The following is a 27,496-nucleotide window of genomic DNA, read 5'->3' on the forward strand; positions in this document are numbered from 1 at the left end:
ATTCTATGTGTTTTCAAGTCTTCAATTTAACTTGGTGAATTCTGACAAAATCATATTAATGAAATTAACACATCTGGATTTTAACATAACAGTTATACTGTGATGTTTTAAAGTATAGTCTGTACTTTTTTTATTGATATGGTCCATCTCTCCTCATACAGGTGACAAACATAAACAAGGACACGTCTCTTAAGTGGTTTAAAGAAGGCACAGAGGTGACCCAGGCTGTGTACGACCAGTCATCAGGTGTCAGCACACTTACCATCTCACAGGTATCCAAAACGATTCTGCCCTGATCTGTTTTCAGGCTACTAGATGTGGGGACGGGAGTTAAGGGCTCAGACAAATGTGAATCAGCATTCATAAATGGTAGCCGGTGATAAACAGACTGACAGGCAGTTGATGTTTATAGGATTAAGTCTGGACAAGTCTTATTCTGTGTTATTCTGAGATGGTTCCGGGTTCACCTTGAACGTGTATTTTAAGTTTGACCTGAAAATAAACAATGAGTTTAGGTATCTATGTGCTCTCCTGAGACATCAATACTTCATTTGAGAAGTTATGAATATGTTTAACTTTAATACGGTGGATGGTTTTTCCTCAGGTTACGAAGAAAGAGGCAGGCTCATACAGAGCCGCGGTGTCGGACAAGAGAGGAGAGGATGTTAGCACCTTAGAGTTACTGGATAACGGTGAGACGTGACCCAGTTAGCAGCAAACAAGTATCCACAAACAACAATCCCCATTTGTTCCTTTGTTCATCTCAGTTAAAACTAATTTTCCATCAGTAATAGGAATGACCTGATTACTGTTTTATTTTTCCCTCTTATCTCATTATGTGTTCTCAGCATTCAGCTTCCCACCTCTAATCTTGTGTTTAGTATTTATTGAGTTCCAATTGCTTTATAAAAAAGTGTATGAACGCTTAATTAGTCTTTTTATTTACAGAGTATGACAAGCTCCTGCAGCAGCTGAGTAAACAGTGTGGTGAGTTATTCACAGTTGGAAGGTCCATTTTACAGAACAACCTTGTGAAATGTGCCAGTGATTTGTTTTTTAAACCAGATGTGCTGTGTTAGGATGATGATAACACAACTGAAAGCCATGTTAATTTATCGTGGTGTGTGTAGTTTCAGAGAATATTAATGTGTTAAGCTCCCATGATTTAAAAAAAAAAAAACCCGCAGTGAAGCTGAAATGTATGCAAACCATGACATTATATAATCAAGAGCAATGCCCTCTTTCTGTCCATCTCTGCAGCATTGTCAGCTGGCCCACTGAGCATTCAGAGCACCGCTGAAGGTTTCAAGCTCTACTGTTCATTCAAATACTATATAAGCTACCTGAAGACGAGCTGGTACTTCAAGTGAGTCCACATGCAGATCACCTCTCTGACCTTAACATCCTATATGTGCAGCAGCAAATAAAGTAAGTCCTGAATAAAAAATGTTTTCAGGCGCAGAAAAACCTGCACAGGTACACTGCACAAGTTTATTTTGGCTTCCGTACTTCATCTAGCAGTGTGGTCACATTCTTTACTGCAAGCCACAGAAAAGTGCAACACTGGAAATGCCACATTAAAGGACAGAAGCAGATGCACACAATACTCTAGAGTTCTATGACTGTCACCAGCATGACAGCTGTCTCATAGGGTGGTACAATACTGGAGGTAACCAACACAGCCTCAGCTGCAGTTAGCGTGCATGTGCATGTGCATATGCATGTGCATAGCATAGACCATAACAAGTAACCACTCGTGCTTGCTTGACTGCTGCACATGCACACACACACAAAAGTGAGATAAGAGATAATGCTAAATAAAGATACAGTGAATGACTCATATAATATATTAATCTGCTCTGACATTTCTCTTCTTGGTGGCAGAATCTAGGACACCTGATTAAAGGTCAGCCTGTAAGATACTTTGTAAAGTTCAACTAGTGACAACTTAAAAAGTTCAGTATCTAAAATGTGACAGTACAGATGGATCTTGATCTCTCCATGCAAATGTTCTTATGTGGCAGCTGGGGGGCACATCTGGGCACTGAGACACCTGGTTCATCCTACTTGTGTATTATAATAACTTTAATAGATCACTGCACATCACACCCTGCAGCCACACATTGTTCAAACTTAAAGTTTCCAAACATATCAAATATGTTGGGCTGAATTTTGGGGAAATACTGTATGTCTTATATGATGTACATAACAAATACATAGAAAATATGTTATATATGATACTGTCAGACAAGATAAGATGTGTTCTTTCCAACCTTAAAGCTATTAAAAGGGAAAACAGGGAATGTAAGGGAGAAAAATACATACTCTTAATTTATATTTTGTAGCAGAGAAAGTCAAAGAATAGCAGAGAAAGAGGAAAAAGTGAAAGTTGTTGCAGAAAAGTGTTTGTCAGCTGCTCTGTCTCTTAAAACACTCAAACATGCATATGCATTTCATCGTATTGATTGATTTGGTGATATTAGCTTTAATACCATTGCAATTATTTACATGAACAACAGTATGTGCTGTCATACATGATAATGACATGTTTAAGAGTGTAGCCGGTTTCTTTAGTAAGGCTACTAGCACCACCTGCTGGTGCCTTTAAGAATGTGCAATGCAAAAAAAGGATGACTGAAAATAAAGTAGGAAGTAAGAGTAGTGTAATGCAGACTGAAACATTTTAAGTCTGGGATAAAATAGTTTAATATGATTCCAGTCCTAACTGTAACTGTAAAATATGTCCCCTGAATTTTCTTTTCCAACATTTTATCAACTTCTAATCCTTGATCCTTGATAGCTCTCCTCTGACTAAAAAAAGATTGGGCTTCCAATAAGGAAGGAATCTACTAGCTGCTCTACCTTGCATTTAACTGATTATAACTACTTGGATATTATAAATACTGGGAGCACTGGGCAGCCTAACTGTTGTGTCCAGTGGACCATCTCTAGGACTAATTCCAGTACTTTGGTCAAGGGCAGGAGCAAGAAAATGCATGTCTTTAGAAAGGATCTGACACACACAAATAGGGTGAGAGTAACTCTATATCTGTCTATGGTATACACAGCAGTATAAAACAGTACATCTGTGCTTCTTTCTCTGTAGGGAGAAGAGGATCGATCAGGAAGCCAGGACAAAGACTGGCAGCAACATGCAAAATGTCTGGATTGAAATCTTGAACCCAACAGAGAATGATAAAGGCAAATACACCTTGGAGATGTTTGATGGGGAAGAGACACACAAACGGTATCTTGACCTGAGTGGACAAGGTGAGTGGAAAAAATATTGTGGTTCACATGTTTGCTTTTCAAATTGATCTATTGCACAATTTCAGATTTCAGTGCAAATGTGAATTGGTCAGTCTTTGTCTTGATTATTTTTATAACTGTTAACAGTCTTTGCTGATGCCCTGCTGGAGTACCAGAGGTTGAAGTAAGTGCTGTACCACATGCAGTAAATTATGCACCTAGCATGGTTTGCTGTGACACTAACAGAAAACACTGAGGAGTCAAAGGTAACAGACTATTTTCAAAAAGACATACACTGGGGTTGTTGTTTTACTTCAAAACTATTCACTGAAAAACATCTCAGCACAGATTATTGTTGCCTGACACTGTACAATGTCTTATTGATTTGACCTCTTTGTGTTAATCCATCAGGCAAGCGGCCATTGCTGAGAAAAGTGAGTCACAGGTTATGTGTTAATCCTGAGATATTTCTGTACACAACAAAGATTAAATGATTTTACAGTGGATGTCAACAGGGAGTTGTTGTTGCTTGTGTTGTTTCAGATCGGGCTAAAGTGACAAAAGGTCTTCCTGATGTGGTAGCCATCATGGAAGGCAAGGTATGTCATCAAGAAAGCACTGCAGACAGTACTATGCAGACAGAGACACAGTCATACACACTTATACTATGTTAATAGACAGATGTGATCCTTTCTGTTGCCTGTCATTTCATATGTTCTTGACTTTTCTTTGTCTTCTCCTCAGTCTCTGTGTCTGACATGCTTCATTGAAGGTGAACCAGCCCCAGAGATCTTCTGGCTTCATAACGACAGGGAGATTGTTAATGAGAACCAGTTTACCATCACTAAAGAGCCAAAGCGCAGCTCCATCACTGTCAACAATGTAAACATGGCAGACTCTGGAAAATACAGCATCTTTGTGCGCAACCAGTACGGTTCTGAGACGGCTGATGTGACCGTGAGCGTGTATAAGCATGGGGAGAAGCCCCCAGCGAACGCTGTGGAGATGGGTTAAAACTGCAAAATGAATCAGAAATTAATTTCTGCAGGGATTTATATGCTTTAGATTGAGATTTTAACATGCATAGATGGATAAATTGAAAAAATAAATTATCTTATATCAGCTAATTAGCCACCACAAACAACTGACTATTAGCTAACATTTGCTTTCATCAGCTAACATTAGCAACCATAAGTGGCTGGTGACTAGTTGCTTTTTGGTAACTAATGTTAGCTGGTGTTAGCTAATATTAGTAGGAAACAAATTCATTAAATTAGATAGCTTAAGCTTAGATATTGCCTTATAACTGTTAACTGTGTGTGTGTGTGTGTGTGTGTGTGTGTGTATGTGTGTGTAGTGAATAAAGCCATTTCAGTAATACATTATGGTGAATTTTATTTTAGCACTTGGGCTACAAATATTGTTTCATTTTCATATTCTTATTCAGCAAACTTTCATTCCACTTTATGATCAGATTATTGTAAATGTGGACTACAGCTGTCTATATACTTTGCAAACAGAGATTATGTCTTGCACTTAAAAAGCAAACAGTCCGTAGTGTCATTCACCCTACTACTGGACCCTAGTCAGTCAGGTAGATTGACATTAGGATGTTCAACATCACACTGAGGGAAGCTTGCAGATATGAATGAAGTTTGTTTAAGATCTCATGTTAAGAGATGTGAAGAGTAAAAAAAAATACATGTAAAAATGGCTTATTAAGTTAATTAATTAAGCATTTTCTGCTGTTGATCCTGGAGGTTTACATTCTCAAACTCCACTGTTTTATTCCTTGTTCATCTGCTGTCTGCGCTCTATTCCACCTGCATCCTGTCTTTCATTTTTTCCACAACAATGCAGAGAAGGCTGCTTGCAAACAGCTGTCACTGTGCAAGACCATACCTCTGCATGCAATGATGGACATATAAAAATATGTATGTTTCCTATCAGTGAAGCTCTTGAACACACTTGACACTCTACCTTAAAATCATATTCAGTGGAAGCTGAGGTTTAGCTTAACAGGAGTAAGTGAACTCCAGGTTGTTCAAACAGTAGTGGTTACCTCAGAGGGGTTTGTTACTTATTAGACATAGAATTGGGACCCCTTTGCCTTCCAGTATAAAAAGGTGCGGACAGACATTCTCGTTCTCCACATTGTGTTGAGCTTCACACAGCTGCCTCAGCCTCCAGCCCACTTTGGTGAAGGAGATCCCAGACCTTCTTGAAAACATGGACTTCAATGGAACATGGCAGGTTTATGCTCAGGAGAACTATGAGGAGTTCCTCAGGGCAATGGGTAAGAAAGACACGAGAAGCTGCAAAGGTTTGGATGTAAAAGAAAACAATATTTTGTAGCTTAAGACAAAGTGGCCATTTTGACTCCATTAAGGCCTTCCAGTTTTTTTATAACAACTAAGACAGCAGCTTTGCGGTCCAGAGATTGATCAGTTCTTACTTTTAAGTTCCACTGTGCAGGAATGAACAAAAACTTATTTACTTTTCTCAACAGAACTCCCAGAGGATATCATCAAGATTGCAAAGGACATCAAGCCAGTTACTGAGATCAAGCAGAACGGCAATGACTTTGTTGTCACCTCCAAGACCCCTGGAAAGTCTGTGACCAACTCCTTTACCCTTGGCAAGGAGGCTGATATCACCACCATGGATGGCAAGAAGCTCAAGGTTTGTCGTTCTAATTTACCAGTAGCTGCAAAACTACTTTAGTGTAATGTCATTAATGTAATGGGTCAGTCTTTGGCGAGTGTTTTTCTTGATTAAGTGAAGTATAAATATGTTTAAAGCAGAAGTTGTTTTCCAAAAAATACTGTCTGTGATGAGCCTGCTAGAGTACAATGCCTCAGAAACTCCAGCAATGATGATAATGTTGCACATGGTAGTGTTTTGTTCAATTTCTTTTGGGTCCATGCCTGTTTTGGGGAATTCATGGTATTTATTGTCTCCTCCTCTGACCACCAGTGCATTGTCAACCTGGAGGGCAGCAAACTTGTCTGCAAAACTGGCAAGTTCTGCCACATCCAAGAGCTCAAGGGAGGAGAGATGGTTGAGGTAAACATCTTAGTAAAACATGCTCACACACATCTTAAATTTAACAAAATCAAAATGGACTCACTGTTTAATTCTTCGCTGTAATGTATTATCAGCTTATGTTATGTAATTTATCTCCTGGCCACATATTAAATGTGTTTCTTTTCCTCTTACCTCTTTTCAGACTTTGACCATGGGCTCCACCACTCTCATCAGGAAGAGCAAAAAGATGTAAACTTGGCAGTGAAGAAACCAATGTCTATTTAAATAAAAGTGTTGCTTAATAAGAGTGGTTGTGTCACCTTTCTGTGCAAATGTCCATGCATGTCTCTCTCTCTGCTATAGACAGTAACTAGGAAGCTCTTTAACTCATAATGGACATGTGTTAATTCCAGCAAAAACTTAAACAAAATAATCAGTCAGGTTTTTTTCTGCTTATCTGGATCCAGGCATGGACCTCACAAGTAAAAATGCCCTCACCGCTTCTGTATAGGACTACTAGGCTCATAAAGTCTGTGGGATTTTTGTGCTTCTTTATGGTTGTTTTGTGTCTTTTTGGAATAGTTTGCCTGTCTTTGTGTAGTTTTTTTTTTTTTTTAATTGAACTTTGACACTTAAAAAAGAAATACGAACAGCCAATTCAAGGCGCATTGTTGACTATTAATTAATTAATTATTACATTCTCGGCGGTAATGAAAACGTCTGTGGGGTCTTGTGAACACAGCAAATACCCCGTGTGTGCCTTCGTGGCTGAGCATGCGCAGTGCGACGACACTCTGACCACGTAGCTAGTGTTAGCTGCTGCAAAGCATTAGGGTTTGTGAAAGAACAGCTGTAATAAACAAATTAACGGCCACAAAATTGTTGCAACGGGCCGCTGAAAATGGCGAGGTACCTGAGGCCTCCTAATACCTCTCTCTTCGTTAGAAACATCGCCGACGAGTCCAGGTATGTTGTCCTTTTTTAACCCTGCTCGCGTGTGTTCAAGCATGGTTACGCTAACAGAATGCTAGTTAGTTAGCAAACATATTTGTTATCACCAAAATGGCTAACGAGGAGTGATCCCAGACAGAGAGGCAGAGTGGGCTCGGGGGTTATTTTTAACCGAATATTGCACCAGAAAACTATTAACAGCTGTCATGAACACACCTCCCTGCATAAGGTTTGCAAATGTCTTGCTGAAAAGAAGCTGGAGGACTCTGTCGTTGAGCATGAAATTAACTGCTAGTTTATTCTGGATGTAAATTTATGCTTTAGTGTCACTGCAAAAATAGCAAGTAGTGTTTTGTTTGAAGTAGTTGCGTGTATGCAGACTGAGCTAACAGCAAGTCTGTTTATTATTATCGAGAAAGAGTAAACAGCACAGAACACAACACCCACTGTCACACTTTGAGAAGTTTCTGTTACATTTATTGTCTTTTTTATCAATGCTTCTTTTCCCAAAACTTGTCACTGTATGTTACTGTAATAAATGTAGTCAAAAAGTGGTCACTTACAGGAAACTAATCCTTGTGAATTTGCCACCTCTGTTAATAAATAATGCATGCCATTTCTGGGTTTTATGGCTGCTATGGATGTGTTAAGATGGATGATTACGCCTTTAAATTGGGAAAAGTTCTGTTTGAAGAGAGGGAGAAATATGATTTATCTGCCAATAACGATTGTTATATGCTGTGCTGGCACCTGCTCTTGTGTATACCTTGCGCACTGGGCTCCAGCTAAAATTATATGATAGTCAGCAGAATAAATGTGCTTATTTCATGACACTTTAGGCCAGAGGATTTACGACGTGAGTTTGGTCGTTATGGGCCTATTGTAGATGTCTACATTCCACTTGACTTCTATACACGACGACCAAGAGGATTTGCTTACATTCAATATCCTTTATTCTTTTAATTTCAAAATGGTGTTTTCACTGAGGGATTGGAAATCTGACTGTCAGGCTGCAGAGACATCTGACCTGATGTTTATTTTTATGGAGGAGTCACTTTTGTTTTAATATCACAAATGTTTATCCCATTGCATGGGAGTGTTTTTAATGTAATTTATTTTAAATGTTATTTGTTATCTAGTATACTGTATTCAAATTTAAACCTATTCCTAACCAATATTTCCTCTGTTGTTGCCTTAGAATGGTAAAGATACTGTTCTGGAGACCCCACACCAATGAAAGTTGAAAGGCGGTTGTAGAGTAGATTCAAGCCAAAGACACCCAGGCGACAAGCAATAGTGGAATTGGGAAAATAAAGACAGAGCAAAAGCATGAAGATACAAAGAGGAGAAAAGAGAGCACCCAGGCTTCCATTTGTCTACCAAAGGGAGGAAAAGCAAAGTGTTTATTGGGCAAAGACAAGCAGGAAACCTCAAGTTCTTCTGCCAAGACATTAAAGATCAAGCTGAAGGTCAAAGGTCAAGCATGTTAAAGGTAAAAAGCCAAACTTTTTGTATCCTACCGAATCTGATCACCATCGATATTTGTCTTGTCTTCACAATCTGAAATCACAAATGGGCCTGTTGATTCAATTTCTGTTTTGTAATTACAGTAGGTAATACTGAAGACAAATTATGAATTAATACATTATGCCAAGAGAGTGAATTATTAATATTATTAGTATTATTATTGTTTTCACCTTTAAAGTGTTACCTGAAAAGACTGATTATTCGCCACACTGATCCAGTAGCTGTGTATGTGTTTTCATTTGGAGCTGTCCGCCTGTGTTGCAGCCTTTTCTTTGTAATTGTTGTGCGTGTGCAGCCTCTTGTCCCAGCTTTCCAAATTTCAAAATAAAAGGCCTTAACAGTACAGCATGTTTGAAGATGTCCGGGATGCAGAGGATGCTCTTCACAATCTGGACCGTAAATGGGTTTGTGGACGTCAGATCGAGATCCAGTTTGCTCAGGGGGACCGCAAGAGTATGAACAATTTGCATTCTTACCAAAGCACTACTCGTTTATAAAGCCTCATGCAGCTTTTTTTTTGTAAATATAGTTACTTGTTACCTAATATTCAGATGTGCATTTGTCCATCAAGCCCCTAACCAGATGAAGGCCAAGGAGCGCCATTCCCCTCGCAGTTTCTCCCGCTATGACGATGATCGGGATGGCCGCAGAAGACGATCCCGGAGCCGCAGCTATGATCGTCGTAGGTCCCGCAGCCCATCCTATGAACGCCGTCCTCGGAGGTCTGAGAGCCCCAGAGAGTGAGTTGTTGGCAAACTTATTTATAACTATAGTTTAATAAATAGTTTCACTTAGTATTAGAACCTATTATTTCTGGTGATGCAAAGCGGTCTTTTATCAATCACTATAAATTAGTCTATAGAAGGACAACTGTGTCCTAAAAACAAATTAATGAATGAATGAATACTTTTTGAGTACTAACCAAAATGTGCCCACAACATCAAACATCAAGTATTGGATGCTTTGTCAAATTCAGTAAAATATAATCAGATATACATCAGGAAAATTTTCTAACTAAAATCTATGTATAATTTATGCTAAGTTCCTTATAAAACCCAGATGTGTAGAGAAACAAGGAGTAAAGCATTAATCAGTAATGGAATGCTAATATCATATCGGCACTGTTATTAAACTTAAATCTTGTTACAAAAAGAAACCTTGGTTTAATTTTCTTTTAGACAGAACAGTGTCCATTTTCTAAGTGTTAATTGTCCCAGTATGAGACAGTCTGTATGCAGGTTCACCTGCCTGTTAAAAAAAACCCATATGTTTAGTTTAGATGTGATATCTCTCTTTTATTTATTCCCCTATGCACAAATAATAACAAAATATTAGTAGAATGGAAAGTGGACCAGGATTTGTTCCATAGTTTTTTGGGTTACTTAGTAAATTTATAAAACTCATGCTCACTTTCACATCAAGAGAGGAGGTGACACTGATTGTGTACTCTTGACTATTAGACCCAGGAACTAGTATAAACCAGTTGTCAGTAAATGAGCAGAGTGCCATACAATGCTTTATTCCAATGACCAGTTGTTCTCTTATCCTGGAAATGAATTAGTGCAAGTTATGTCCTGAAAACCAGTGTGTTCTCTCTGTTCCCTCTACAGCTCTCGGTCTTACAGTCGTCATAGACGGAGCAGGAGCCATGAAAATGACAAGTAGGATTATTTGTTATCTTGAAGTAATTAAATAAGAAGTATTGCTCTTTCTTGTATTTAATAATATTTATCGCACCAGGTACCGAGGTCCTCCCCGTGATCACCACAGAACACACCATGAGCCTGGCTCGCGTAGCCGCTCTGCATCTCGCTCCCCTTCACCCTCCAGATCCAGGCCCAAAGGCAAAAAGAGCCAGTCCAGGTCCCACAGCCCAACTGAAGATTTCCACCCAACCTCCAGCTCACAGAAACAGTCTGTGGGACGATCACCATCCCGCTCCTACTCTAGATCCATGTCTCGGTCACGCTCTCGCTCCAGGTCATGGGCTGGACGCAAGTCTGGAGGTCATTGACTGTCTGGTCTTCCATAGCCCTCTATTTATCTGTCTCTGAGGATGTTTCTGTTCAGCTTTCAACTTATGATAACTAGAGTGTTATGCTCTAAATTTGCATTTGTTTGTCATCACATTATGGAGGAATCTGTTGCCAAAGGAAAGAACAGTAGTTGGAGCGGAGATATTTTTTCAATCATAGTGAAAATGGGTTTGTGAAAGCACACTTGATCCCTGAAAAATTTTGCCAGGTTGAGTTTTTTGGACTTGTGTAATGTGGGTTGTTGAAGGTGGAGATAATGTTACAGTTTGGCTTTGCCAATAATATTTTTTTACTTTTGAGTTAGCAATATTTACATTCATACATTTCTCAATGTGATGCCTGTCTCAGTTTGATGTGTTATGTAAACATGAATTAAAGTGAAATTGAACTTCAGGCCAGTATTACCAGTATTTACCAAGTGCCCTGACCTTACATGCCTGATTCCTGGGGCACTGTTACAAAACTAAACTGTAGTTGCAGTTTCTGTAGTTACTATAGCAGTGAATGGAATGCAGTCAGTTGCTAGCCAATATTTTGTTTTGTGACAATATGTTCAAGGTGAGCTGCATTCATTTCTCGTGTACTTTGATCAGTGAGTGACACAAAGTCAAGTGTTCCTTAGTACTGTTTTCCTCATTTTAATGGTTTTACTTGGTATGCTTTATCAATAAATAAATAAATTCTCTTCCTCTTTTTGTTTAGTACACCTAAACTATACTGTAACGAGGATGGCAAGCAATGAGAGTCCCTAGCCAATTAGTTGGGCTTTCACAGATCTTACATTAAACACAACCAGCAGATACTCAAACACAGACAAAAGTAGGGGGAGGGGGAAGGGATTTATTTTTTTTTTGTAAAATTTTGTCGTCAATTCAGAGTGCATTCTTTTACATTTTCTTCTTTTATAACAATTCATACCAATCGTAAAAACAGGGCACATTATCTTTTCATCTTCGGTGACATTGTATCAGAGGGATAAATTCATAGCCAATTCATTAGTAGTTTCAAATTTAGAATAAGGAGACTGCCATGCATGACTCAACCAGGGTAAGAAAGAAATTGTCTACATTAACAACCAATAACAATAATACTTAAAACAGCATGGGGCCAAATTCAGTTGTCAGCTAGCGGAAGAACAGCAGAGAACTGAAAGTGGTTCAGATGAAAACATTTGGTCAATTTGTGGCATTGCCACTGAATGAAAATTGTTTTTGCATGGGTTTCAACATAGGCACAAACAGGTCAACTCAAGATGAAAAGCATCACGCTTACATTCTGTAAGCACATTCAGAACTCAAATCCATACATAAGCGAGTCTCCTAAGATCCAATTGATATTTGCTGCGGTTTTACTTATTTTGCACTTAGCATCTTTCACCCTACACTGCATAATACAAAACAATAAAAAACATGTGCAAGATCTCTGGAAAGATAACAGTGCAGGGTACTGACAAATGCTATAGGCAGATTTTTTTTTAACAAAAATATTCTTCAGTATTGAAGTCAAGACACGTCCTTAGCATGTCTTATACATTCAGTGTTATTACTAAAAATACTTTTGTTGGGCAGGCCTCAAACTTGGTCTGCAAATGTACATATGCTACAAGTACTTTATACATTTCATTATTTACATGGCTCTTGAACACACTAACAAGCTCACATACTTTGTTTTGTTGTCTCTAGGCTGGCCTCCAATTCTGCAAAGGGAAAGCAAAAAGAGTCTTAATAAAGGACTGAATCACAAAAATAGAGAATCCATAGGGAGATAGTCTGTACGCCTCCATCACTTCCAATAGCATCCTGACCTGTAACTTATGAAAAAAAAATTGTCTGATTGCAGTGCAAGAGGGTAAACAAGAGGCAGAGGCAAGAGGCACAAAGTGCCTGTTGACTATGGGATGGTCAAACACTGAGACCTATTTTGTAAACACAAACACCTGCCTCATGTGGAGTCCCATGGGCCACTAAATTTCAGAACCCTTCCCTCAGCTCTGCCTTACCTAGCTTACATATGCATGCAGCCAACAGAACCATGTCATGTGACTTAGAGACAAAGTAAAACTCAGCAGTCCCACATCTAAGTCTGGCCCTCTTCCGCATGTTGAAGCTGCTACACTGTCCTGAATAGGCAGAGACTGAGGAGCATAACAGTGCGGATTGGAACAGATGAACAGTTAGGAAGTGACCCCAGGGACTCTAACCCATTCACCACTCGGGCTGGCAAGGTTAAAGTGGCAATGACAAAAATGTCAACCACGTATAGAGGTCTATAATGAGAAAGAAAAAAAATACCGCATAAAACATTGCTTTGGTTACACACAGCACTTCATACATCTTTCAACCACAACAAAAAGGACTTGTACAAAATAATGCTATGATAGAGTGTTGTGGGCCTTAGACAAGCTCAACTCCCATAGTGCAGTGCGCACAGCGCAATAAAAAAGGTACAGGAATTGACAGTCCAAGGCCCGTGTGCCATGGTCTCTTATTACCCTTCAGTTCTTCAGTTTGAGGTTATACTTTTGACCTGTACTTACTGACTACAGCTTATTATCTACAGTAAGATAGCTTTTTTTTCCCTGCAGAATTGCAGTTGAGTGTCTTTTCCACCCCAAACAAGAAACAAGTTACATATAAGAAAAAATGATGGGCCCTAGTTAAAAAATGCTACAAATGTGAGTTTGCTTTTAGCACCTGAAGCTTCAGAGGTGACTCCAAAGGCTCGTCATACAACTTAAGTGAATGAAATGGCTTGTCTGTCCACAGAAATGGACCGTAAAAGTGTTGGGAACTTACCTGACCTATACTACTAACCTTGTTTGGAGGGAAAAAAAAAAAAAAAAAACACACTCAATCTGCATTGACAGCCAACATTAAAAAGAACAAAACAAAAGTACAAAGGATATCCAGTTTGTCATCAGTCACAGGCTCCACTAAAAGCATCACCGACCAACAAGGCTGCAGGGCTGTAATATTTTAATATATTGGGTTTTTAAAAAATGGGAGTAGAAGCATTAAAGCATTGCTGCAAATCCCTCCCAACCCTTGAGGAAATCAATCTAAAACAGTTAAAAGTTTTACAGCACTGCAGCGTTCCTGGTGGGTAGGTGCTTTGTGCATTGGCTTTTTTAAACTATCAAAGTGAGGGTATCCCTCTCAGGCCTGCACTTTAAGGAGGCTCTTGAGCTGGAAGGCCATCATCTCCCTGTCACAGGAGCCCATTGGGAAGGACACCCAGTGGCTGGGGGGTTTGGGCAACACACTGGGCGAGGGTGGCTCGCTGAACTTGGGCCCTGCGTAGCTAGGGCTTCCTTGTGCGGCCAGGAGCGTGTTGAGGTGAGATACTGCACCCTCCCAGTTCTGATCATAGTTGGTGGCAAAACGGACAGAAGCATTCTTCTCTGCAGACGCGGCCTGCCGCGCCTCTGGAGACCTGTGGTAGGCTGCGCCTTTATCACTCCGACGGTGGGCATGATGGTGAAGCCCCCCTACCCCTCCTGCAGATGCTGCTGCTGTTGATCCGTTCTGGTCACGGCTTCTCTGCTTAGCCCTGCCAAGTTGATGGTTCTTCTTGGGCAAAGGGCGCTCAGGGAGGGAAACTGGAATGTTGTACCTCTCTCCACCTCCCATACTGCTTTTGCACTACGTGTCACCTACATAATGAGAATATATTAGTGCACTGCCATCCTGAGAATGTAATATGATCCACTTACTCTTATTTATTAGCAGCATAAAACTCGATAATGCCTAATCCATCAGCACAGCATACGCGCACAGGCGCGCACCGCCTCTCAGTTAGAAACAAGCACAGAGGCTACGTGCAGAAACACCAGACGACCCCGCGCCGCCCCTCCCCCACCCACAGCCCAAAGCAAAACAGCCCCTGCTCACCTCTTTGTTGTCAGAAAGTTGACGAAGCAGAGATCTCTCTTCAATCTTTCACCTCCAATCGGCCCCCAGGTCCTCGAAGTAGTTTTCTGTCTACTTCTCGCTGCACTTTTGTGTCCAGCAAGGTCTGAGGTTTTCATGTGCCAATGAGCGTTGTTTTCTCGTGAAGCCGAGTTGAACATCAATTCACCTCGGCGCACGAAGCTCCAAGAAGCCTTAGACCTTAAATGGAAGAAAATAGCAGTTAAAAAACACCACAGATTAACGGTGTCAAAACCATTTCTCTGCCGATTCCGATTAACAGCATTGTGTTTTCTTTCAGAATGGAGATGTGTATTTCTGAGTGCGTCATTACGTCCAGTACCGCAAATAATGATCAACAAACGACAAAACACCACCTACCCGTATTCTCATGACAACATTGCCGTTATATAAGAATTGCATAAATATTATTATTGCAAATATTATTATGATAACATTACGTTGCATAAGCAAACTGCGACATGTTATCCCACTTTTACGTGTGCGCCTCGAGCTAGGCTTAACTGCAGTCGCTTTGTCCTGCGACTGCTAAGAGGCTTTGTCGAGATTTTCGGGGAAAATTGTTATTATTAATAACCTCGATCCAAGTGACCTTTGATTACTGCTAGTGGTTAAGTAAATAACGCTTAAACAATCTGGGTCACACTAATTTGGCACCAAACCAAAACAAAGGAACCGTGAGCTCAATATGGCGACGAGGCACAAAACAGCTTCGCTTACCGACTTCTTCAGGCTTGGTTGTTGAAGCCTTTCGTCAGAAGAAAAATATGAGAATAGTCTCTGAAACCTCTCGGCGGACTGTGTAGGAAGCACAGCAAGCTATGTTTCCTACAAATCCGTCTCCTTCGAAGATTATGCGGTGTTAAAAGTGGCCGTAAACAGACGCCACTTCTCTCTCCCGACTCCGTCTGAATTGCAACAAAATGGAATCTACAGCCGAGATATGTAGCTTGCTCTAACCCAAATCTGACCAATCGCGCACCGAGTACAAACTGAATCGACCAATCAGCGAGGAGACAGGCGGAGGCATTCACGCCTGTTGCCAGACTGGTGACGTCAATCACCGACCCACCTCTTCCCTCCTTTGTTGGGGTATTTCCTGAGAGAAGTGAGAAAATCAAAGAAAACAACCACTTTCTGTCACGTAAAATATAAGGATTTCAAACTGTATCACATGGAATAACTTAAATGTTACATACAATGTCGTATGAAGGTTCGGGGTAACAAAAGAGGTAGTTTGGCATTATGTAATGTCGATCCCTCCTTCGAATAACAAGGTAAACACGTCCACAATTTGGATCTAGTGAAGTACTTCATACACGTACTTCATTTCTGCAAGAGGAAATCAGATTCGTCGTACCACACTTCCTATTTGCATGGGTTAAACCTGTTATGGTGGATTAAAACCACTGTCTATGGTTGAAACAGCTGCAACAGGCTGCAATGATACACAGCAGCTCGTCTGTAAGCCACCCATCCCCCCGCCTTTCATCTGTCCCCCTAATAAAAACAAACCCTTGACCATTTAACTGAAACTGGTCATTTTGCTCCAGTGCTGAGAGGCTACTTAAGTACAATTTTGAGCCACAAGTTACTTATCGTTTACATGAGTATTTCAATTTTATGCTACTTTATGGCTACCACTACTCCAATACATTTAGAGGAAAAATATATCTTTACCCCACTACATTTACTGACAAAAAATATGACATACAGTATATTGTTAAAGATTAAAAATGTTATTTACAAATCAAGTGTCTAGCTGTGGCAGATTGTCACAGATTTGTATGAGTTGATAGTGGCTCCTTTGAAGAGTGACTTCCTCTCTAAACCTCTCAGATAGTTTCAGTTGTGATTATCCAGAATTTCACAATAAAATCAAAGATTACAGAAGAAAAAAGGAAACTATACATTTGAGTAGTAGAGCTTTGGTTTTTCCTCTGTTCTACCCTATTAATGATTTCACAACCCCTTAGATTTGTCTCAGAAACTCAGACTGGGAACCACTTTACAAGACTAACTAGGATATTTAACTACAAATAGAATAGTATAGCTCCATTTGGACCAGCTACATCAGTAAAATGCTGCTTAAATTGTTGCATAACTCAACATACTAACTAAACTAACTAATGATTTTTAAGATATCAGTCACTGGGGACATTTTGCTGTAGAATGAGAACTGTTATTTTGATGATCAAACATCTGCACTTTTAGTTAAATAGTAATTTCAATACAGGAATGTAAGGAGTATTTAAACAGTTTTTTACTTAAGTAAAGGATCTGAGTACTTCTACCACTGTTTATCCGTTTTATCGCTTCCCAATGAAAACTGGAAAGGCAAACAGAGTTTTAACCTACAATTAGATCCCTATCAATTTTTAAATAGTGATATGATGAATACACAGGGAAGATGTTTATTTGTGCCATAATTCAATGTGAGCTTTCATACCAAGGCCCAATTCAGAGTTAAAAAAGCAAATGAGCAGCCTACCACTTAAATGTCATACTGTCATAAATCTGTAGCAACATGTGGACAAGTCATTGGGGGTTATTCAGTGGGAACTTTCCTTCCCCCGAACTCCAGTATCCTTTAGAGCAGATGTGTGGGGGGTTGCTAAAAACAAAAGTAAGTCTAAAAGAAAGGTGATTGGAATAATTTTCTCTTCTATTCTTCTTCATTCAGACTTCATATATCATGAGTTAAATTGGGTTATTTTGTTTAATTTTTATTTTTTATTTTTACAGTAGCTGCTTAGTGTTGCTTTTTAAAAATGCTGTCATACTGTCCTCGTAGCCTTTTAAGGACATTATCAATGGCTTCAAAGTCCTCCTGCACGTCCAAGTCCATAAGGATTCAAAACAACAACCCTTACTGATAAACTCATAACAAAGTCCACAATAAGTTTTACCCTCCTTACCTTGTATAATGTGTCTGGATTTTGAAAGAGTTGCGCAACACACTGTGTCAGCCAGTACTCACAGCTGAAGGCCATGGAAGAACACTCCCCAGAGCAAAGCAACCTTTGAAGGGGGTTGTGCCCATCAAGAGTCAGCTATGTATGGAAAGTAGGTCACTGAGAGGCTTCTGTAGGTCATACAGAACTCAGGAGACAGACGAATCTCCATATTTGACTGGTTGCAAAGGCTTGGAATGTAAATGCGTCACAGACATAATGAATGTACAGTAGGCAATCCTGGAAAGTGGAATGGAAATACATTAAAAACAACAGTGGTGTACGAAAGCTCAAAGGTTCATTCTTTTTTTTTCACACATTCGTAGATAACCAGATGGACTTTCTTGGTCCCTCTCTTTATGTCTTATTGGCCATTTACCGTAGTTATTGGGTATTAAAGGTCCAAAGGAAAGGAGTTTCACATGAATTTAAATAGTCTGAGATGTGTTGCGAAACACACCCACACAAAGTGTCATTGGAAAGAGCAGAAGTAGAAATGGTTTCACACCACAATAAGTTGGGCCCATATCAAAGACCTTTTATTCTACCAGCAAACACATTCAAATGAAATCTCTCTTCTTTGTTCCCAAGATTTTTTTTTTTTAAATTCTCTTTTCCCATCTGGTTTAGAGGGGGAGCCTTCACATATCACAAAGTACACTGAGTACAGCCATAGAAGGAACATACACTACATGATTAAATGACTATATACAATCTAGTCTAAAAACACACACTATATTCCCCAGTCTTTGTTTTTAACATAAAACAATGACACACAAACACAGACCCAATGCCTTATGGCTGGATAAGAAAGAATGGTTAAATTAACAATTAAGAATAAAGTTGAGAGTATTATCAAGCATTTTTTCAAATATGAAAACAAATGAAATGTCTCACAATGTTTCAGTTCCACCCACCTTCAACCAGGATATGCTGCTATGGAGAATCAACACAGCACAATGATAAGGCTGTTGAATTATTCACTCAGCATTTTGTTTTAGAGAGAGGTGCCTGAGATGTCTGGCCTTCAAGTGTCTTTCAGACCCAAAATGCCTTTAAAGCATTTTGACATTTAAATACAATACACATTTCCTGTGTTTTCAGCTGCTCTATGATGGAAAACAGTAAAGCGCTATGAAAAAACATAGTTTTGTTGTTATTTCTTACATTAGTAGCAGGGCCGTAGCTACTGCTGAGGGCACTTTCTTATTAACATGGGAGAAATTTCCATTCTACAGATGATGGGTATATAAGCTGACTCAAATATTTGAGACACTTAATTTTTGACTTTGTGAACATTGCAACCTTTATGTTGAGAAAAAAGAAGGGAGCAGTTTATACTATGGAAACTAAACTAAAAATTCCTAATACTTTCCTAGGACATTTTCCAGAATGAACAATGTAATCTGATCCTTATTATAGGGGGAAACAACAATTCTCTAAGTCAGCTCAGTTATCTGTATGAACAAACACTTATTTTCATTTGTGTTCTTGGAATAACTGCTCTGATTAATTTAGGTCTTGTAGAAAACATATTTGAACAGGGAACTCAATCAATAAAATATGAAAAATCAAAATACTTGAATAATCATTTGTGACTTGGACCTATGACAGAATTTTATAAAATCTGACATCCTTGAGTTCAAGACAGTACAAGTCAATACAAGTGCTTAATGCCGGACTGGAAGACTTTTACATATAAATGAACATCTGTTACATTCAAGCCCATGCCAAATGAGTTCACACAATGCTGATTCAGCATATCAGCACTAGGAAATCTGGATTTCAAAGTGTGTCAGAGTTTTAAATCTGGTGTCAGTGGTGACATTCGCACACTGGCACAGTGGTTAGCGATATGTTTTACATCGACCAGCAATGATTGGTTTGCCAGAGCTGAAGAGTGGAGCAACTGTAGTGACAGAGATGGAGTAGGCTACTGCAACTAGGAGTATGGTGGAGCCTATGGCAGAAAACACAGGGAAATGTCCAAGAAAACTTTCTTGTGCTTCAGATAATAAAGAAACCTGGTACAGAGGAAGGACTATAGCCTAAAATGGACAAACACTGATGGTGATAACTTTAACTGCCAGAGGGGGGAGACAAAAGCTCCACACTGTGGGCTTAATACCCCCTTTAAAATGTGGGATAAATGTCGAAAGCTAAAACTTTATAGTTTACTACTTCAGTACTGTTAATGGAAAATGTAAAAGACAAAAGGCATGAGAACATGTTGGAGGTTTTTAAATATTAAGTATAAATATAAGTTATTGAAATGAAATGTTTTCATTTCAGCTTTCTATTCTATTCTTTATATCTTCAGTTTTTGAATTACCTTGTTAAATATGTTTAAATTAACATTTAAAAAGAAAAAAATGTGAGTACAGTTGCAGTTCACATTGGCATTATATATCATTCTAAGCAGCACAGTGCAGTAAATAATTAAGCATTATTAAACCATTTGGCATTAATTAATTTGATTTGTGTTTTTCATATCAGTAATCTGATCCTGCTTTCTGAAGGTCTGGCAACCTGGAAATGAGGAGAGGAAACCTGGATAATGGATTCAGCCTGAATCAATCTGAAACACGGAAAGCGAGCCCTGGTGTTTGTGTGTCCACTGTGATTTTTGGATTGTGTAACAGGATGATGTAATCCTGCTGGTAATTGAACATTTCAGGCTCTACTCTGTCCTGTTGTCTGTTCTGTTGTGCTGCACCTGGCCAGACAGTGACTGAGAAGAAATCTTATTGAAGCTGTGGTGTCTGCTCCTAATCACATTTCCTGCCTTCTGGCCTGCTGCATCTATCAGGTCAGAGGGAAAAAAGACACGCCTAGTGCACCAGATAACGCTGTCTTATTTCAGGACTGGTTGTTTTTTTGGTTTTGTGTTTCAAATCAAAACTTTGCATGAATAACATCTAAATATAAACATGTCACAAAGAATCTCTTTCTGACCTATTTTCTTGTTAAGTAATTTGATATATTTGTTAGTCCCACTTACTGTGTTATTGAGCATACTGTTCTTAAACTGAGAGGCTAAAATAGGTTGCTAATTTATTTCATAATGCCTCAGGTATGTGATTTTGTGACCTGATTAAATTGTTATTGAACTATTAATGTGCTGTATTTTATTTCTTTTTACCAGAGGGACATAGGCTAAATTAAATGGCCTTAATTGCAGAGCAGACTGCTCAATTTTGCATCTATGAGAAATAGTAAAGATTAAAACACTGAATAATCACTTAACACTATCTTTATAATGCACCTTGCCAGGTTACTGAGACACTTATAATGTCCACCAGCTCAGGGTTGCTTAGCATTGCCCCCTGTTGTACTACTGGTAGTATTACACCCACTGAAAGGATAGCTGGACTGAACTTTTTGTCAGTAATGACTGGTGCAGAATATAAAAGAAAAACATCAGAACCCTTGTGAATTTCTGATTAAGGCTGCTTTATATACCTCATATACTGATACTTCTGATATGTAAACATGTTTGACTGTTTTAAGTTCATACTACCCCATTAAACATTTAAAATGAATGAGCAGGAGATGATAAAACACAGAGATTGATTTAAGGTCTAACATGTGGATAGAAAAGTGCTACAGTGAAAGAATGAATTGCCTCTTTATTGTGAAACCAAGAGCAAAACACCTTTATTATTATATTGTTTTTTTCCTAATGTGTACACTTACAATCTTTAAATTAACAAGGCAGACATAATTAAAACCCACTTTTTATTATCTTGTCAACCCCCTCCATGCAAGTGGGGGGGCAACCAATTAAGGTGCTCTTCAAGCAATGTGATTTAAAAATAGCACAAACCATGTGATCCTACAAAGAAAGGGTGTGTATGTGCATGTGTATGTGCGATGATACGGTCTGTCAAATGAAGATGGAAGATGGTGGAAAGTAATTAGCAAAAATGGTGGAAGGAAAACCTGTTGCTGTACATGATCACACACAGACTGTGGATTAAATATTCATTATACAGATGAGCTGAGTTCATAATTTTACCATAACAGCAGCAGCACTATTGCTGATATTGTCATTCAAAGTTTCTTGGGACACACTTGCACAAGTGGTAACAAATACAAGAGGTTTGACATACTATGGGCTGCAGACTATTGTTCTAGATGGTAGAACAACCAAAAAATAGTAAAGGACCACAAATACAGCTAGAGCAGTCACAGTGCAGTAGGTAACTGCATATTGCATTGCATTCAACAAAGGAAATTAGGTGTGGTATAGAAACCAGTCAATCAAAGGTACATGAATGTTCCAGAGGCTGGTTCCATCTGCACGTGACACAATAGCTAAAAGCAGCTTCACCCTGTTAGGCTCTGTCTCCAGGCACTACCAGCTGATGATTTCCTAATACATAAAAGCATAAAAACATAAAAGCTGCCATGTTATAGCATACATCCAAACCCACAGCTGATGCTTTGTATACAGCTGAGAGTGATATCATCCAAGGCTTTTTAGGAATCAAATAGAAATAACTGAATAAGAAGATGGCTTTAGCTAAGTTGACTAGGAAAAATTAAAATAAGGTTATTAATTTGAACATGAAAGTTCATGTTTGACAAGATAATCCAAAGTCAAGGTTCACTTACTAGTTAATTATTGCTCAGTGGAAATGCTCTAATGTGGGTTATGATGTGTTTTTTCTCCCTTTTATATCGACATGTTTTTCTCACCTAGCATCTGACACCCTAGTACCCTCTCTAAGTGCTCTCCTCCCCAGAGACCATGACCCAGTCTACTTGAAACTCATTGCTCATGAAGGACACAACACTCAGAAGTGTGTGATCATTACATTTGCTCACTATTTCTGTATGTGGAAATGTTTGATTTGTGATAGATAGCTGAACTTTAGCTATATTAAAAAAAAATCAAACAGAAAAAGTGGACTCCACTGCTATTGTTTTATTCTCTGTTTCATTACACACTCCAGCTGCAGTCATAATATTTCAAAATCATTTTGGTGTCTTTCATCTATCTTTTTCTCTCTGTTATCCCCCCCCCCCCTCCCTCTCCCTCTCTCGCTCTCTCTCTCTCTCTCTCTCTCTCTCTATGCCCCCTGTCATCACAGCCACCCTCCATATCTTCTCCCCTCACTCACACACTTTGTCACCAGTCTGCTGTAGGTAGCGCAGTCATGCTGTGGCTGTGCTGCCACTGCCGCTGAGAGAGAGGAAATCAGACCACTTAAACCAGAAAACCACTGGCAAAAGAGACACAACATAAGGTAAGCTCTTTAAAGATTTAAATGTTTAAAAATCTGTGACATTATTATTCTCTAATTTTGCTTTGAACTGGTGTTGGGATAACACCTTTTTGCAAATGTGACATGTTTTTACAAGTTATGAGGAAAATATGTTCTTATTCTTAAGCAACTTCACTCGTATTCAGTTGTCTGCTACTTGCTGCTTATCTGCTACTTTTGCCCTTGTCTGTAAAGTTTCTGTTTTCTGTTGCCACTACAAAACCAGAGATATCAAGTAGCGATTTCATTACTTGTGCCACAAGGGTTTGTGATATTTTGAAACAATGTGGCAGGGTGCAACAGTGACTCAAGGGGTTATTGGCACATCATATTTCAACGCGCACATAGCCAGTAATGTGACTAAAATGGAATGTTGATATGCTTTTTCATTACAAATGGAGGGGCAATCATATTTATAAGGATGACTGGTTCTTAAGAGTCAAAGCACAACACTTTGTCAATCAAGACTTTCACCACAAGAAAGCCTGAGGTGGTATAATATCCACAGTGCATGCACCCATATGGCCCATCGTAGAATTGAGAAATATTGTCCCTCAAGTCAATAGGATGCTTTCTGGAAAGTAATTTACTTCCACCACTTCTGCCCATATATTTTTTCTATGCTTTCATAAGGCAATGTCATATTTGTGATAAAAAACAGAAATAATGGTGACGGGAAACAGAAATGGAAAACAATGGGATGAAGGGCACAGTGACCCGATTGGGTGAAAATGTTCCCTTTAGTCTACTTATGAGGATAGTAATCACTTATACTCCATCAGTATAAGCCGATGACTTTCCTCGATCCATTTTTAGTTTTTTAAAAATCTGATTTACTCAGTGTTTCCCAACTTCCATAAAAAAGAATTCCTTAAAGATCATTGTGATCATTTTAAAAATTGTTTGCATCATGGTTTTGCATGTAATAAATAGTTCTCATGTTTAAGCTGCTCTGTGCAAACAGTTATAGGTTATAGCCACTCGAGTTTATCACAGCATTATTTACTTTAATCAAATCCTCTAACATCAGCTCCCCATGTTGAGTTTAATCTATTAATTGCATACAGGTGATGCACGCTACAGCAGATTGTTCAACTCAGCAGTGACCTTCACCCACTGATTAACTGCCCAGCTAACACACAATCCCATCTAATTCCAAAAGGGGGCAGTCTTCATCCTGTCAAATATAATAATAGGCAAACAACAAAAGTTTCCTGTTTGACCAATCTTGGCAGGTACAGCTCACTGCACTTAATGTATAATACCATCTGAAGTGACTGTGGATTAAATATTCATTATACAGATGAGCTGAGTTCATAATTTTACCATAACAGCAGCAGCACTATTGCTGATATTGTCATTCAAAGTTTCTTGGGACACACTTGCACAAGTGGCTCTGTCTCCAGGCACTACCAGCTGATGATTTCCTAATACATAAAAGCATAAAAACATAAAAGCTGCCATGTTATAGCATACATCCAAACCCACAGCTGATGCTTTGTATACAGCTGAGAGTGATATCATCCAAGGCTTTTTAGGAATCATGCAGAAAACACCATGATCTAACTGGTTGTATTAACTTTTTTCTACATAATATGGTACATATACAAGGAAATAGATAAAGTTCTTTGGATTTTTAAACAAAATTCAGTCTTGGTTCCTTGAGGGCTTCCTTTTGATCTTCCAGCTATTTTGTGACTATCTTTCCAATATAATCATCAGCTGATACTGTAATGATCATTGTCTGTTTGCCCTGACCTCCAAATGACTTTCTGTCTTGACGCACAAAATGGTAATGTTCCTTTTAAGTACCAAGTTCAATATTGACAAAGAGGAAAAAGTAATCACATTTTTACGTAACCACATCATCGACTTTTTTCTCAACAGGAAGTTTCTGGTTGTTTCCACTTCATGTAAAATCCTCAAGTTGACGGTTTGTTATCATTCAAAACTTACGTTTCATTTTTCCTTATGTGTCTTTCCTGCAGATCATTGGTATCGCTACTGTTAGTTTCTTTTCTTGTCGATTGAATGTATTTGTTTTTTATTAGACTTTTAGAGAGTTATATTTGAAATGGAGGAATGGGATGTTCCTGCTTCTTCCTCACCAATAGGTATGTAGCCAATGGTAAATAATTTCTTCAGAAATATTTTTCTATTTATTTGGCTAATTCAGTAAAGATGGCAGCTGTTGCATCGGTTCATTCATCTGATGAGATTTGTAGTGACATACATTTGTGTTTTTCTTCATAGTTAACGGGTCTTGTGAGAACCTGGAATGCTACATGGTCTTGATTAAAGCAGAGAAGACAGCCATTGGCTCCATCTGTTTCCTGGCAGGTCCTATCACGCTGCTCGAAAATGCCCTTGTGCTTGCCGTGATCGCTGCCACAGCCACTCTCCGGCAGCGGCCCTCCTATCTGTTCATTGGCAGCCTTGCTCTGGCTGATGTCTTTGCCAGCTGCTTCTTCACCACCAGTTTCCTGGACTTCCACCTCTTTCGTCGCAGCGATGGCCCCACCGCCTACCTCTTTAAGTTAGGTGGCGTCACCATGGCCTTCACCAGCTCAGTGGGAAGCTTACTGCTGACTGCTCTGGATCGCTACCTCTGCATCTACCAGGCCTCCAGCTACAAGTTGTTGCTGACCCGCAGACGAGCCCTGCTGAGCCTGTTGAGTCTCTGGAGCGCCACCATCTTCATCTCCTTCTTGCCTCTGATGGGCTGGAGATGTCCCACAGGACTTAATCCACCTTGCTCACGTCTGTTTCCCTACATCAACCAGGGGTATCTGGCCTGCTGGACCAGCTTCACTCTGGTACTCCTGGCTCTTATTCTGGGGGCTTACACTCTCATCCTGTGGAAAGCCCACCGACACGAATCCTCCATGACCAGCCTCCAGGGAGCAGCAGCAGCAGCAGGGACAGGCCACGCTCGCATGAGGATGGATATCCGGCTGGCTCGTACCTTTGGCCTGATCCTGCTCATTCTGGTGGGCTGCTGGCTTCCTGCACTTTCTTTCATGATAGCTGATGTCACTGTGATCCTGACCCACACCCAACAGAGGGCCTTCGCCTTTTGCAGCACTCTCTGCCTGGTTAACTCTGCAGTCAACCCACTGCTGTATGCCCTGCGCTGCAGAGAGCTAAGAGTTGCTCTGCTGCAGTTACTACAAAGGCTGTGTAAGATTGGGTGGTGTAAAACGTCTACAGAGGATTTAACCCCGGGACTACCCACTGCAGAAGACAACAACTTTGCCGCCATCACTGAGGAGGAGATGTCCAGGCCCAGAAGCACCCAACTCAACTCTGTCTCAGAAATGGTCAACAATCAGTATCTGAATATTAGAAAATGAAGGAGGAGGAAGACTTGAAACAGACAGATGGAAAAATGTCTGAGAAATGTTTGTGGCAGTGCTCTGGGGGTGAAGACTGTGATTCAGATCAACTTTACTGCAGGTTACAAATCAAATCCATAATACCCAATAGTAAGATTCATTGTCATCAAAATATTAGAGTTGGCTTTTTTGAACAACACTATTGTGGTAAAAACTATTAAACAATAGGTTCTTAATATTGTTATTGGTTACAGGTGATAAGAAACATGAGAAAATCTATGAAATGTGGGAAGCATGTGACATATTGTGTTTTATATTCAATTGCAACAGCTACTAAACAGTGCTTGTAAGGAGAAAACAGTAATCCTGGACATAAACATTACTTTAATCACAACAATTACAGCACTGGGGTTTAGTGAGATTATTGTTACTACCAATAAGTATGATTAACATGGTAGAATTTCAGTATACCTACTTGCAAGTACTAAAAACTATTATCTAGTAATATGTCAAGCAAAAGGTTTAATGTATATGTTGGGCTTTTTTTTTTTAAAAGTGAGATGATGTAATGTGGCCATTTAACCCATAATCTTTGTCCTCTCTGCCCCCCATGTAATTGCTTTAAAGCTTTCTCTGCTATGAAATACTGTCCTGTCCTGTGGACTGAACTGCTGACTTAACTTTTGGGTCTATGATTTGTTGTCTGTATGCTTCTTTATGTTTGAGTGTTTGTCCCTGAGCATGCAGGAACAGAGGACCCTGTGGGTTGCCTATCTGTATCTGCACATGAATGCTAGGACTCCACAAAAGCCCCATGCATGGGAGGATTTCACACAATGTTCACCACATGTATCCAAGCAGTGTGCTGAGGTAAATGGGGAACATGCCAGGAAGAGAAAACTAGCACAAACACTAGAACAGTCTTTGCAACAGAGACAGCTGGGAGCTGCAGTAAAGCACATACTGATATGGATTTAAACTCACAGCAGTATTTAGATTAAACCACTTGTTGATAGTAGATCACTGGATTGTAGTCAGAACATGTTTAAACCACTACATCAGCTGATTAAAGATAATATTTGACCATACTGTGTTTCGACTTTTTATGTGTTTGTTTTGAAGAAAATCCTCATCATCAATCCACATTGTCAAGTGCCAAAACAGGTTGGCCATCTGGTGTTTGTAGTGATTTGCAAATAGCTGGGTGGATCTTTGCTG

General features: G+C 39.4%; 5 protein-coding genes across 6 annotated transcripts in view; 4 read left to right on the top strand and 1 right to left on the bottom strand.

Moving 5' to 3' along the window:
- myom3 (myomesin 3) overlaps nt 1–4,629 on the top strand; it is a 53,492-nt gene extending 48,863 nt beyond the window's left edge. Inside the window, exons 29-37 of the mRNA XM_018700063.2 lie at nt 162–272; nt 605–692; nt 949–987; nt 1,261–1,366; nt 3,107–3,270; nt 3,397–3,433; nt 3,661–3,683; nt 3,793–3,848; nt 3,994–4,629. Of these exons, the coding sequence (XP_018555579.1) occupies nt 162–272; nt 605–692; nt 949–987; nt 1,261–1,366; nt 3,107–3,270; nt 3,397–3,433; nt 3,661–3,683; nt 3,793–3,848; nt 3,994–4,263 (894 nt within the window). The 3' untranslated portion in view covers nt 4,264–4,629. The remainder of the gene's footprint in view (nt 1–161; nt 273–604; nt 693–948; nt 988–1,260; nt 1,367–3,106; nt 3,271–3,396; nt 3,434–3,660; nt 3,684–3,792; nt 3,849–3,993) is intronic.
- Nucleotides 4,630–5,376: 747 nt separating this feature from the next.
- On the top strand, nt 5,377–6,583 carry fabp10a (fatty acid binding protein 10a, liver basic). Its single transcript, XM_018699801.2, has 4 exons — nt 5,377–5,545; nt 5,759–5,931; nt 6,226–6,315; nt 6,479–6,583. Exons 1-4 carry the CDS (start codon nt 5,479–5,481, stop codon nt 6,527–6,529), a joined length of 381 nt encoding a protein of 126 aa, XP_018555317.1. The 5' UTR covers nt 5,377–5,478; the 3' UTR covers nt 6,530–6,583.
- Nucleotides 6,584–7,017: 434 nt separating this feature from the next.
- srsf10a (serine and arginine rich splicing factor 10a) lies at nt 7,018–11,475 on the top strand. Of its 2 annotated transcripts, none has more exons than XM_018699995.2 (6): nt 7,018–7,242; nt 8,067–8,171; nt 9,104–9,207; nt 9,326–9,494; nt 10,365–10,415; nt 10,495–11,475. In XM_018699995.2, exons 1-6 carry the CDS (start codon nt 7,178–7,180, stop codon nt 10,766–10,768), a joined length of 768 nt encoding a protein of 255 aa, XP_018555511.1. In that variant the 5' UTR covers nt 7,018–7,177; the 3' UTR covers nt 10,769–11,475. The 2 variants fall into 2 exon arrangements, with proteins under 2 accessions (XP_018555511.1, XP_018555512.1); XM_018699996.2 differs by lacking the exon at nt 8,067–8,171 and adding an exon at nt 8,426–8,738 and having other exon boundaries at nt 7,041–7,242; nt 9,112–9,207.
- A 135-nt stretch (nt 11,476–11,610) lies between these two features.
- On the bottom strand, nt 11,611–15,652 carry pnrc2 (proline-rich nuclear receptor coactivator 2). The gene is made up of 3 exons (XM_018699998.2): nt 15,440–15,652; nt 14,681–14,899; nt 11,611–14,442 (listed from the first exon to the last, which is right to left on the bottom strand). Exon 3 carries the CDS (start codon nt 14,417–14,419, stop codon nt 13,946–13,948), a length of 474 nt encoding a protein of 157 aa, XP_018555514.1. The 5' UTR covers nt 14,420–14,442; nt 14,681–14,899; nt 15,440–15,652; the 3' UTR covers nt 11,611–13,945.
- A 7,134-nt stretch (nt 15,653–22,786) lies between these two features.
- Nucleotides 22,787–27,359, top strand: cnr2 (cannabinoid receptor 2). The gene is made up of 4 exons (XM_018699879.2): nt 22,787–22,925; nt 24,831–24,876; nt 24,995–25,057; nt 25,197–27,359. Exons 3-4 carry the CDS (start codon nt 25,018–25,020, stop codon nt 26,294–26,296), a joined length of 1,140 nt encoding a protein of 379 aa, XP_018555395.1. The 5' UTR covers nt 22,787–22,925; nt 24,831–24,876; nt 24,995–25,017; the 3' UTR covers nt 26,297–27,359.
- Nucleotides 27,360–27,496: the final 137 nt, after the last annotated feature.

This window comes from Lates calcarifer, linkage group LG15 (assembly GCF_001640805.2).
Source record: "Lates calcarifer isolate ASB-BC8 linkage group LG15, TLL_Latcal_v3, whole genome shotgun sequence".
Classification (NCBI taxonomy): domain Eukaryota; kingdom Metazoa; phylum Chordata; class Actinopteri; family Centropomidae; genus Lates; species Lates calcarifer.